This window comes from Cotesia glomerata, linkage group LG5, assembly GCF_020080835.1.
Source record: "Cotesia glomerata isolate CgM1 linkage group LG5, MPM_Cglom_v2.3, whole genome shotgun sequence".
NCBI classification, from domain to species: domain Eukaryota; kingdom Metazoa; phylum Arthropoda; class Insecta; order Hymenoptera; family Braconidae; genus Cotesia; species Cotesia glomerata.
In genome coordinates this window covers 5,214,647-5,228,447 of record NC_058162.1, presented here as the reverse complement: position 1 = coordinate 5,228,447, position 13,801 = coordinate 5,214,647, and the positions used below count along the sequence as shown (strand labels likewise).

The window sequence follows — 13,801 nt, the reverse complement described above, 5'->3', positions numbered from 1 at the left end:
AACCATATTTTTTTTATTTTTCTGTTTGTTTTTTGGGAAAAATTCCAGAATTTTGATTAATTTTTTACTCCAAAAAACGCAGACTCAACATTGATACCGCCATTTTCCCTGCAAACTCGGCTCGTTGGTCTAGGGGTATGATTCTCGCTTCGGGTGCGAGAGGTCCCGGGTTCAAATCCCGGACGAGCCCGGAATCTTTATTTTTTTGAAAATTTTCACAAAAAAAAGTAATAAAATTTATAAAACAATTGAATTTTTTGAAAATTTTACAAAAAAAATTTTGGAGTAAAAAAAACACTGTCATAACAATCATCACAATAACTTCATTAAAAATAATTTATTATTATAAATTATCATAATTATAAATTTAATAAACTTCTCACTAATGACACACAATTAATAAATCATAAACTAATTAACACATTAGTCCTTTTAAATTGCACTGTGATGAATTTAACCAAAAACTGTCAAAACACACAATGCGAAGTTCACTTGAGCATTAAATACAGAACACCATACATAGTTGCAATAAAATCAACTATCATCTTACATTTTATTAGTTAAATGATACTGAAGTTGACAGACAAAAAATTTTATGAAAATTAATTTAGCCGACATCTAAGAATTTTTAGAATTTTTTTTTGTATTAAAAAAATTATTGCAAAATAAAAAAAAATTTCATTTGTAAAAAACTTGAAAAACTGTAAGTGTAATTTTTAAAAAATATTTTTTATTTCTAATTTAATAATTAAAAAATTAAAAACGTCAGCTAACTTTAGTGTTGTAAAATTTTTTTTAGAATTTTATTACAATGGAATTATTTAAAAAAAAAAAACAATAAAAAAATTCCACTTGTGAAAATTAAAAAAAAAAATTATTAGTGAAAATTTTTAAAAGCATTTTTATTATTGTAATTTATTTGTTATAAGTAATAACTTGAATAATTAACAGTTGTCAGTTAACTTTAGTATTATTTAATTAAATAAATCTTGTATATTTTATTTTATATTTATGTATTATATGGCTGATCTAATTTTCTTATTGCTAGCGTTAATCCTTTCATTATTTGTGATTGTATCAAGTCACAATAACCGAAAAAAAAAAAAAAAAATAAAACTAACCAGGAAAGAAATTAATAAATATTTCCATTGCAAGATATTCTTATATTATTAAAAAGAAAGATAATAATGATATGAACTACTTGTTGACACCTACAATTACACTTGTCACTTTATTATTAATTAATTAATCTCAACAATCTGTTTAACATGCATGTGCGAAGATAAAAGTGCTTGTGCTTATAATCCACATGTAAATAAAGGAAATAAAACTACCTTTGGTAGCCTACTTTAACCTCATAAACAAAAACAAAAACGCATCACGTTTAAAGTAGTACCAACATTACAAAACATAAACCGCGGATTGTTTAGATTGTTTGACTGGAGAGAAGCGACCTCTAAACTTTCTGGCGGGAAAATTTTAAATTATCTTGTGAAGTTTTTAAATTAAAAAATTGAATGTAAGGTAAAAGCCCCAATTATTGACGGGGGTCTAAATATTGACACCCTAAATTATCTTTAAATATATTAAATTATCTGTAATAAGAATAACGATCGAATAAATTTTTATTAAATTCTAATTAATTAAAAAATTGAAAAAAAATCACTTTCAGTTCTAAACACTCACTCGGAGGAAAAATATTATCAACTTTGACTACAACATATCTGGAAAAATTTTAGATAAGAGTACTACAGTCAAAATACTTGGGGTAACATTTGACAGTAAACTTACTTTTGCAACGCACATTAATAATATTATGTCTGAAGCCTGGAAAACGCTAGGGTTCATTACTCGAGTTTCAAAAAACTTTAATAATCTTAATGCCATTAAATTGTTATATAATATCATTATTAGGTGACGGAATGGTAGTTACGGACAATGTCTCGGATAGCTTAACTGGCAGAGCCTTTGGCGCGTAACCAAATGATCCGGGTTCGAGTCCCGGTCTGGGCTGTCTGAATTATTTTTTCGGTTACCGAAAAATTCCTACTGAGAAAGGTCCCTCCTCCCCCCTTTATCCTTTATTTCCCCAGTTCCCAAATTTGTCTTTAATGACAAATTTAGCTATAAATTATGGCAATAAATACCAATTAATATCATTAATATTGTTATATAATCAGGACAGTCCACTAAGATTGAAAGAGTTCAAAGAAGGTTTTTAAAATTTTTAATTTGGAAAAAAACTGGACTTTATCCGGCTCGGGGAATTGCAGATCTCACGCTATGCAAAGAATGCGAATATCTTACTCTCGATGAAAGACGCATCTGTGCGGAATTCTCCTTTGCAACTAAATTATTTAACAACTTGGTGGATTGTCCTCAATTGCTATCACTGTTTAAATTTAAGATACCAGTCTTAGGTATGAGAAATCAAACTCCAATGTACATACCTATTGCTAAATCTAACTTTTCTCAGGCAGCGCCAATATATCGCATCTCTAATACAGTGAATCGCTTTTATCAATGGGAACCTGCACTTGATATGTTGAATTGTCCTAATGGCTATGTAACTGCGTTACTTGGCAAACTAGCAACTAAGTGGCGTTAAAGATGTGCAATTATGAATTAATAGTTAATAAGTAATTTTTAATAGGTAATAATTAATAAGTAATAAGCAATAATTACTCAGCAATTTTTATGAGTGGAAATGAATGAAATCACTATGCTAGCTATAAGTCATCTTGTTATACATCAAAAATTTATTTTTCTTATGTACTAACGATTGTATTATTAACCCTGTTAATGGCCTAGGCTGTTGGGTTTGTTTATTGAAATAAAATAAAAATAAAAATAAAATAAATATTAAATATTAATTATTAAAAAAAAATAAAGTTACCACCAGTTCATCAAATCAGCTTACGAGCGTCTATTTTCTTAACAACTTTGGTTAGAAAAGCATTTTTTTTAACTGCCGAGTTTAAATTAATTTTTTCATGTAATTATATGACCTATTTTTTTTTAATTAACAGTACATGAAATATTTATAAAATTGAATAATCGAAATTAATTGTATGCTTTATAATATTTAAATAATGGGAGTCAATACCTAGTTCATAATTTTTATGGTGAATCCCATATTGACAGCCAGTCAACAGCGCTATGACGCCTTTTTTTACACGCTTTATATTAGCTTCACTTGTATGTCAGTTTGTCAGTATGTCAGTAACTCTCCGTGGGTAATCTGCGCGCCTGCGGCCTTCCTTGGTTCTGGTAGCCGTTTCTCAGGCTCGCTCTCCGAAATCCAACTCTGATTCCCCGTATTTATAATATTTATAAATAATTATTTTTTATTAGCTTCACTTGTATGTCAGTATGTCAGTATGTCAGTATGTAACTCTCCGTGGGTAATTTGCGCGCCTGAATATTTTTGATAATCAACAAATAATAGTTTAAAAAAACTAAAAAATCACGCTTTTATAAATAAACCAAACTAAAAGTAAAAATAAATAATAGTTTAAAAACTAAAAACACGCTTTTTATAGAAAACCAAACTAAAAAATAGAAAATAAATTTAAATTAAGAATAGTGTTAAAAATTTCAATAAATATAAATTAATAATAGTGTAAATAAAAAAAATGTATTTTATTTTAAAAAAAGCGTGGGGTGCTTTTTAAGATATTATCAAAATGATAATCACTCTACTCATATCTGTCAATAAAATATTTATAACTATTGACACCATGCACCTCACATGACACTGAAGTTGACAGACAAAAAATATTCTTAGAATTTTATGACAATTAAATTATTATAAAAAAAATTTAATTTACAAATTTCACATGTGAAACTTAGTAAAAATTACAAGTGAAAATTTTTAGAAGCATTTTTTTATTGTAATTGATTTGGTATAAAAATTTTTTAAATTGACAGCTGACGGCTAACTTCAGTATTATTGCACCTCACGCTTTTTTTAAAATAAAATACATTTTTTTTATTTACACTATTATTAATTTATATTTATTGAAATTTTTAACACTATTCTTAATTTAAATTTATTTTCTATTTTTTAGTTTGGTTTTCTATAAAAAGCGTGTTTTTAGTTTTTTTAAACTATTATTTATTTTAAGTATAAAATACGTTACGCGATTATATACAAGGCTTTTAACTGTCAAATAACTCGGCGTGTTTTGGTGTTAAATAAGTTTTTAAATAAATTGTTATATTTTTCATAATAATTATTCATTCATAGAAATTATTATTAATTAACTTTAATAATATTGACTAGAATTTGAATTTGCGCGCGCAAGCGCGCGCCTGACTGTAGCATTTGCATATATTTTCATGCTTATGATATATTCGACCAATCACGTTACGAATAGTTTGATGCCACATACATTTCATCTCAATTTTATATTAGGAATTTTATATTAGGATTTTTAAACTATTATTTATTTTAAGTATAAAATACGTTACGCGATTATATACAAGGCTTTTAACTGTCAAATAACTCGGCGTGTTTTGGTGTTAAATAAGTTTTTGAATAAATTGTTATATTTTTAATAATAATTAATCATTCATAGAAATTATTATTAATTAACTTTAATAATATTGACTAGAATTTGAATTTGCGCGCGCAAGCGCGCGCCTGACTGTAGCATTTGCATATATTTTCATGCTTATGATATATTCGACCAATCACGTTACGAATAGTTTGATGCCACATACATTTCATCTCAATTTTATATTAGGAAATTTTATATTAGGATTACTTTATATCAAGTTTTTGATAAATAACAATATAACCAAATGATTCGACGCATGTGCAGTAGGGGCGTCAATAATTAGATCAATCAGTTTTTTAACCCGTCAATAATTGGTGTATCCAGATTATCTATTTAATTATTTAAAATTAATTAGTAAATATCACTGATTATCATTTTAAAAAAAGAAATTGATTAGTTAAAATATTACTTAAGACATTACCACAAACAAAATTCAACGATATTTATATTTGATTGCTTAAAAAAAATCAAATCATAACTTTGTCTCTTATAGCGTCAATAATTGGGGCTTTTACCTTATTTAAAATAAATAATTTAAAAAATTCGTTTTATTATTATAAACAAAATAAATTTAAGTTTAATAAACAATTTTTCAAATTAGTTAATGAAAAAATTGTTTTTTAAAGTAAAAACATGAAAAATGTAAATTGTAAGATTTTAATATTTTTATTTATTATAAAATTATCAGATATTTTTTTTAAATATAAAATTTTGATATAAAAATTTTCAAATTAAATATCTATCTATTGAATAATAAAAATATTGTCAACTATCTTTATTAAAAAAAATTTTTAATTTATTTTTTTAGTAATTTAATTATTTTTCTAATAAATTACATGTTTTAAATAAAAAATCAAAAATTGAATAAATATTAAATTGGTGAAAAAAAAAAAAAAAAAATGAATAGAAAATTGAAATTTCTTTAAAGAAAATTTTGGAATGATTTTTTATTTATTTAATTTTTGAATTATACTTATATTTTTAAGACTTTTACATTGAAGCTGGTAAAGTTATTAAATTGAGTTGCAAAATTTATTAAATTAAGACAATAATTCTTGTAAGTTACAATTTTAAAAAATATGTTTCAAAAAATTTTTCATAATTTTTTTTTAAACACTACAGGAGAGAATCGAGATTTAGGTGTAAAAAATACAATGATAAATATATAATAAGTACTAGTTGATTTAATAATTATTTATATTAAAAAAATACTCATACAATAATTAAGTTAATAGGATTAGATGACAGAGATTTAGAAGAATAATAAATCCTAATTGACCCACACCAAATGTTCAATCAATCAGGCGTAAAACTCTGAGTTGACAATGATAATAATAATAATAACAATTAATAATATTATTATTTACAAATCTCTTTTTTACAATCATCTATTAAACTTATTCCATAGTTAACAGTACTATATATCTATGCATATATATTCTCTCCAAAGGAACACGTTGAAATAAAAATATTAATTTCGGAAATTAACAGTGGCATTAACATTTAACAAATTTACACACTTATCTACATAATGTAACAAATATTGTTATTTATTAATGTTTTTAACAATCTCAGGACATTGAAAAAAAATTTTGCTATTTTTATTTATATACATAATGTCATGAAATATCATTAATACATCCTCAACATCATTATTAATTAATTAATTAATTAATATGTTTACGATAAATAAACTTGAGCATATTATTTTTAAAAAAACATTCTCCTAAATAATATTAATAAAAATAATAATAATAAGGAATACTGTGCCTACATTTTTTAATTTTAAAAATAAAAACTATAAAGATTGAACCGTTTTTATTTTTTTAATTTCTTTGGCAGGCATTCTGTACACTCGAACACTATTTTTAATCAATAATTAATTAATTAAATAATTAACATACCCAAATTATATATTTATTTACATAAGTTACTATTTACTATGTCGCTTAAATAAAAATTATTTTTTCTTAAAAATAATTTTATTAAACTGAAAAATATTTTAATTATAAGGTAAAGTACCCAGTACTTGAACAGATTTCAAAGTAAAACTTATCTGACCCTACTTTTAATGCATAAAGATGTAATTATTAGTTCAAATTAGTGATTTTCATGAAAATATAAACAATTTTGAATTGATTGAAGCGCAAAATAACAAAGATAATTGATTATTTATATTTTGACAACGTTTTTAAGATAGACTATGAAAGGAGTAGTAGTTGAACAATCAATTCTGACAAGCCGCAGTAGTTGAACACTCTAGGAGCAGTAGTTGAACTAATAAAATATATGGCAATAGGCACACCGAAAATTTCCAACGTTTTATTGAAATATTAAAAGAAATATAATATATTATTGAATAATATTAAAAATAATACTGTGAATATTTAATATGTTCATTTAAAAATGAGAAATATTTTTATTTAATTTTTTAATTACATTTTTTATGAATGACAAAGCAAATTTTCAATTATAAATCAAAAAAACTCTATTCAAAACGTTCAATAATTTTTAACTACACTAATTTTTAGTCATAAAACTTATTTAAATTGCAGTAATTAATACAAATGACAATGCTGATCACTAGTCTATAAACCTATTAGAGTTTATAGTGCTGTTAAAATTGTACGGCCCCAGCCTGTTCAGGTTCTGGGTACCGCTTTTAAAATTTCGAGGTATAGTTGAACGTTAAAATTTAATATAAAAATTCTAGTTTATGTTTTTGCAAAAAATATATGTTATTTAGAAAAGACTATTTCATTAGATGGTACAATTTTTTTTTACTTAAAATGATGATATACCGTTTTTTTTTACTGATTGTTCGGTTTACGATTTAGTACCTTTTTCATGAAAAAAATAGCATCTATCGGCGATTCTCGACATGTCAACTTTTAAGTTAATAAAAATATAATTGTTTTGATTTATAATTGAAAAAACTTATAGAAGTCAATTACTGTATCATTTAATAATTATAATATTCGCATATTACTTATAATAAATTTACGAATTTTGTATTATAACAATTCGAAAAGTCTGCTCAAGTACTGGTCCCATTTTTATAAGTCGGCTGCCCAATTTTAAAACACAGTATCTGCAAAATTTTTATACCTGATTTTTTCTAGTATTGCTGCATTTTTTATAACATTTAGACCTCAATTTAAAGTATTTTTTCTTAAAAATATTTATATTCAAGTATTTTCTATTCACAAATCAAATTTTTCATCAATTTGGTGGGCAAACTTTTTTTTAATAAGAAAAATTGAAAAAAATTTTTAAATGTTAGTTACTGTGTTTTGAAATTGGGCAGCCGAAGTGTTCAAGTACTGGGTACTTTACCTTATCAAAAAAATGATATTTTTTGTAAGTAATTGTATTTAATTTTTTGATTAATTATAAATTTAAAGTTATTTCAAAATAAAACAGCTTTATAATATTCATCTTTGTATAAAATATAAATATATACATGTAAAAGATATACTTTAAAATTTTAATCGCGGTGATATATTAGTCTAGCCAAATTGCGTTTCGACTATTATTATAATGTCTAGTCTCGAGTCTAAAACGACAAAAGTAACCAGTTATTTTATATGTTATACATATTATGTCAACTTCTCATCTTCATATATATTTAAATATTTATTTTCAATGCATAATTATCTATCGAACAACATTATAAATCTTTTTAAAAGAAATATCCGCTTTCTCTCTTTATTTCAAACTTGTTTTTAATCATTTATACAGGAACCAGTTTTATTATATTAATCATTTCTTAAATATATTTTTCACCATTAATATTTAATCATCTCATTCAACCAGCAAATTAATTAATTAAATTTGTTAATTACGATTTCGATACGCGCAATCATTCATACTTAAAAAAAATATTTTTTTCAATGTCCCGTTTGATTATTGATAAAAAATTTATTTTTCGATTTATAAATTTAATTTTTTTCTTTTTTATTTTTATTTATTATTATTTTAATATTCGGCTACTATTTCATTCGATCAATTACAAATTCTCCAACCCGAACCAAACAATTTTGGTACGGGCTTTCAGCTAATGATTCCGCCAATCTTTTTGCTTCTTCGCAATGCTTTTTAGCTAAGAATCTTGTTTGGTCAAGTCCTTGGGACTTGTGGACTAATTCGAAGGCTTTTTCTACGTCCCCTGGTTCTTGGAAGCGCCGCATGATCATCGGATTTAATTCTGGAAACTAAAATATATCGAGATATTAATTATTATTATAATCAAACAGAGTTTATAAAAAAAAAAGGCCATTCGGCAGCCGAAATAGAAGTAGATTTTTCAAATAAAAAAAATTGATTTTTAATAAAATAATATGATAACACTGATAATGTATAACTTAATTCATGAATTAAAAACAAAATTCAATAATAAATTTAACTATTTAGAACAAATTTTGGAAAAAAAATTATCTTGTGAAGAAAAAGTTTCTCAAATATTTACCAAAGAATTGCACAGATTATAAGATTTGAATTATAAATGTCCAAATTTTAAGTAACTGCTTAGGAACAACAGTTTCCAAGTTAATTAGAATTCTGCAACCGGATAAAATTTTAGTTGAAGAAAACAATGGTTAGAACTAATTTGTGACATATTTACTGACAACCTACCCGAAAACATTACACGAAAGACTGATCAATATCGTAATTATTGAATTTACATCATGATTAAGCTATGATGTAGACAATAATTCTAAAACGGCTGCAACAGTAAAACTGTTTCATTAAACGAACTCTAAAATAAGTAATATTGAGGTTACTACCACTTCTGAGTAGTGAAAATTAAAGCTTATTAAAAGAGCTTTACGATGCATTTTACTGAATTTCAATATCTTGTCTAGTTCAGTAATTATACGAAGTTGAAGTAGTAAAAACATTAATTTTTACGATTTTCAAAATTTCAAAATCCTGTCATTTCCAAATTACTCGCCCGATTAAGCTCATCTTCGATGGTCTTGATCGATAGATAAAGCATGCTGAGTTTGAGAAGAATCGGTCATAAATTGAAAACGCTATCGTGCTGACAAGCCGCGTTATATATATATATATATATATATATATGTATATATATATATATATATATATATATATATATATATATATATATATATATATATATATAAATACATAGATATATAAACTTTTGAACTATATATATTTTCTGACTCAGCTCGACAAACTAAGTCAGAAAATGGCTAAATTTTTTAAAAGTTGCGCCATGAGGACGGTTGCAATAGTTAGATTTTTGTAAAATCTACTAAAAAGGTGTTAACTAAAATTTTATTTAAAGTAAAAAAATTTTTTTAAATCAAGAAAATTTAAGAATAATTAATATTTGGTTAAATTTTCAGTTTTATTGCAAAGTATAATTTTTTTTTGTCACTCTTAAAGCTTAAAATTTAATAAAAAATTTTGGGAAACATTTAAAATTTTTTTTTAATTATTATTATCAAGCAGAGTCTAGAAAAAAAGGTGTTAATTAAAATTTTATTTAAAGTTAAAAAATATTTTTAAATCAAGAAAATTTAAGAAAAATTAATATTTGGTTAAATTTTCAGTTTTATTGCAAAGTATAATTTTTTTTTGTCACTCTTAAAGCTTAAAATTTAATAAAAATTTTTGGGAAACAGTTTAGATTTTTTTTTCTAAAACTATTGATTAAACTTTCATATTTTGGGCTTTTTTTAATTATAAAATTTTGAAAAAAAATTTTTTAAGCTGTGCATTAATTCTAGAAACTAAAATATATCAAGATATTAATTATTATTATCAAGTAGAGTCCAGTAAAAAAAAAAAAAAAATGTTAATTAAAATTTTATTTAAAGTAAAAAAATATTTTTAAATCAAGAAAATTTAAAAAATAAGTATTCTGTTATAAAATTTCAGTTTTATTTCTAAGTATAATTTTTTTTTGTCACTTTTAAAGCTTAAAATTTAATAAAAATTTGTGGGAAAAAGTTAAGATTTTTTTTTCGAAAACTATTGATTAAACTTTCATATTTTTGGCTTTTTTTAATTATAAAAGTTTGATAAAAAATTTTTTCAAAATGTGCATTAAAGAAATCTTACTCTTTCGCATGCAAAAAGTACTGGCGCAGTAGCAAGACCGAGTTTCAAGTCAGCCGCAGTTGGTTTTCCCATCGTTGCTGTTGAAGATACAAAATCTAGCAAATCATCTACCAATTGAAAAGCTAGACCAATATTTCTTCCGTATTGAAAGGCAACATCTGCTAATTTTTCATCTGCACCACCCAACATTGCCACCTGTAATTTTTTTAGTGAAGTAAAATTATTAATTAACTCAACAAATATTAAAGTAGTGCATAAAAACTAATTATTTATTTTTGTCTTCTATGAAAATATGTTAGCTTTTTATATTTTGAGATCTCTAAAAAAAAACAACTTGATAAAAAATTTTTTAGGACTTGCTTAAGATTTTAAAAATTTTTGAAGCAGAATTAAAATTCTTTTGAGCGACTTTTGAATATTAATATCAACTTTTAATTTTTTTCTATTAAGCTAATACATTAAAAAATAAAAATAAACCATTTTTATATTAATAAAATTCAAATTAAATAATTATTACTACTGTATTTTAATTAACAAAAATTTATCCAGAATTTGAAAAAAGTTTTTAAATTTTTAAGCTTGAGAAATAAAAATTTTGACTTTAAATTTTCAGTATACATAATTTTTAATTTAGAAAATATTAAACAGATGAGTAAAAAAATTGAAAGTTAAAAGAAAGTTCAACTTTTGACGATTTGATAAATTTTTAAAAATTTTGAGCGACCCGTAAAAGTATTTTTATCGAACTGATTTTTAAAAATTGCTCTTAAAAACATAGTAAATAAATAGCAGATATTATCGGAAGATAATTTATTTATTTAATAAATAAAAACTTACAGCTTTGGCAGAATTAGCGATTAAACTCGCAGTTTTCCTATACGTTTTGGTGAGGTAGTGGGCGAATCGTTCATTCTCTGTTTCTTTAGATCCAAGTTGCATAAATTCTCCTTGTACTAAGTCCGTGACGACCTGAACATTGAAAAGTAGCATTAATTATCAGTATTTATAATTAGTTTGTCTAAAACAATTATTTCGCGACTCAATGTTCATTGTTATTAAAAGAAACAAGTCAAGGATTCGGTGTAAGATTAATATCTTATCTTAAATTTAATAATATATTGAAAATATATATATTTTATTCAATTAATTAATGTGTTGTGTAATTGATTAATTAAAAAAAAAAAAATGATTTTAAGATACCTGACTGAGAGTAAGCGTAACATCATCGTTCCTCAATCTGGCTATCATCATTGAGGCCACTGCAAGAATAAAATCTCCTGCCATTGTTACCTGGAATAATATAATAATTATTAAGTTCTAGGTCAGTAAATTAGGTCAATTTTAACAATAACAATAAATAAATATTATTATTATTTTAATTTTTAAATGAATTCTTATAATTAAATTTAAGAATAAATTTATTGAATGAAATTTTCTTAAAATAATTATCAGGAATTTTTGAAAATTTAATAATAGTAACAATAAAAATAAAAAAAAATAATAATCTTTATTATTAAGAGAATAAAGAAAATTATGTTTCCAGCATAGTCATATGGTAAAATCGGTTTTCTTAGTGAAATTTAGTGTCATTAAAAAGGTCTTAACTTGAATTTGTCCCTTTTCAAGGTTTCATTTCATTCTCACCGATAGTCAATTTATTATGATAAGTATTTAGGCTGCATTCGAAAATGCTCTATCTCTAGATAAATGATTAAGAAATGACCTTGTATTTTGAGAACTATTAACATTTTTAAAGATATAAGCTTATCCCGACATTATACTCGTCGAGATCTTTCATTTGAGTACCCACATCAATTTTTCATATATTTATATATATTATATATATGTATATATAAAAAATATATCAAAAATGCATGTGGATACTCAAATGAAAGCTCTTGATGAGTGTAACATCGGGATGAGCTTATATTTTTAAAAAGGTCAATAGTTAAGAAATGACCTCGTATCTTGTGAACTGTTAACATTTTTAAAGATATAAGCTCATCTCGATGTTACACTCATCAAGAGCATTCATTTGAGTACCCACATGCATTTTGATATATTTTTCATATATACATATATATAATATATATAAATATATGAAAAAATGATGTGGGTACTCAAATGAAAGGTCTTGATGAGTGTAACATCGGGATGAGCTTATATCTTAAAAAATGTCAATAATTAAGAACTGACTTTATTATTTTGTCAACTATTGACATTTTTAAAGATATAAGCTCATCCTGATGTTACACTCATCGAGACCTTTCATTTGAGTACCCACATCAATTTTTCATATATTTTTATATATTATACATATGTATATATGACAAATATATCAAAATGCATGTGGGTACTCGAATGAAAGCTCTTGATGAGTGTAATATCAGGATGAGCTTATATCTTTAAAAAAATCAATATTTAAGAAGGTACAGTGCAATTTAACAAAAATCATTATTTAATAAAGTAAAATCCGAACAAAAACAGTTTCACTGTAAAAAAATCACGCCAAGTCCACGTTCATAAGACTATTAAGAAAAAAAAATTTTATTTCTTTACAAAAAGAAATAAAATAAAAAATTAAAAAATCCAAGTAACCGATATGGTTGTAAATGATTTTCGGAAATTAAAAAAAATTTTGTTGTAAATTTAAAAATTAAAAGAAACAATTTTGGAACGTATTTAGTGTGCGTGGTTACGAAAAATTTCACTTTTTATGAAATTCCTAAAATCTATCTACTAGGACTTTTAAAAAAAATTGAAGTACACAATGACGCACACCAAGTACGTTCCAAAGTTGTTTCTTTTAATTTTTAAATTTACAACAAAATTTTTTTTAATTTCCGAAAATCATATACAACCATATCGGTATCTTGGATTTTTTAATTTTTTATTTTATATCTTTTTGTAAAGAAATAAAATTTTTTTTTCTTAATAGTCTTATGAACGTGGACTTGGCGTGATTTTTTTACAGTGAAACTGTTTTTGTTCGGATTTCAGTATTTTTTGTAATTATAATAAAAATTGACAATTTTAATTTAATACATTTCCGGTGGCAAACTATCCCCTTTAAGCTATAGTTCATGTAAAAGTTATTCTTGCGCCGCCTGGCGTGTGTAATTACAAGCTGTCAAATATCTTTTTTT

The 13,801-nt window shown here is 24.2% G+C and overlaps 1 protein-coding gene and 1 non-coding gene across 2 annotated transcripts in view; one reads left to right on the top strand and one right to left on the bottom strand.

Annotated features, from left to right (window-relative positions):
- The first annotated feature begins 118 nt into the window (after positions 1–118).
- Trnap-cgg lies at positions 119–190 on the top strand. The gene has a single exon. It is a non-coding gene; the product is annotated as a tRNA-Pro (tRNA).
- An 8,325-nt stretch (positions 191–8,515) lies between these two features.
- Positions 8,516–13,801, bottom strand: part of LOC123264832 (all trans-polyprenyl-diphosphate synthase PDSS1) — a 40,111-nt gene continuing 34,825 nt past the window's right edge. Inside the window, exons 6-9 of the mRNA XM_044728346.1 lie at positions 11,856–11,945; positions 11,493–11,624; positions 10,656–10,850; positions 8,516–8,776 (exon numbers count right to left, since the gene is read on the bottom strand). Coding sequence (XP_044584281.1) covers positions 8,555–8,776; positions 10,656–10,850; positions 11,493–11,624; positions 11,856–11,945 — 639 coding nt within the window. The 3' untranslated portion in view covers positions 8,516–8,554. The remainder of the gene's footprint in view (positions 8,777–10,655; positions 10,851–11,492; positions 11,625–11,855; positions 11,946–13,801) is intronic.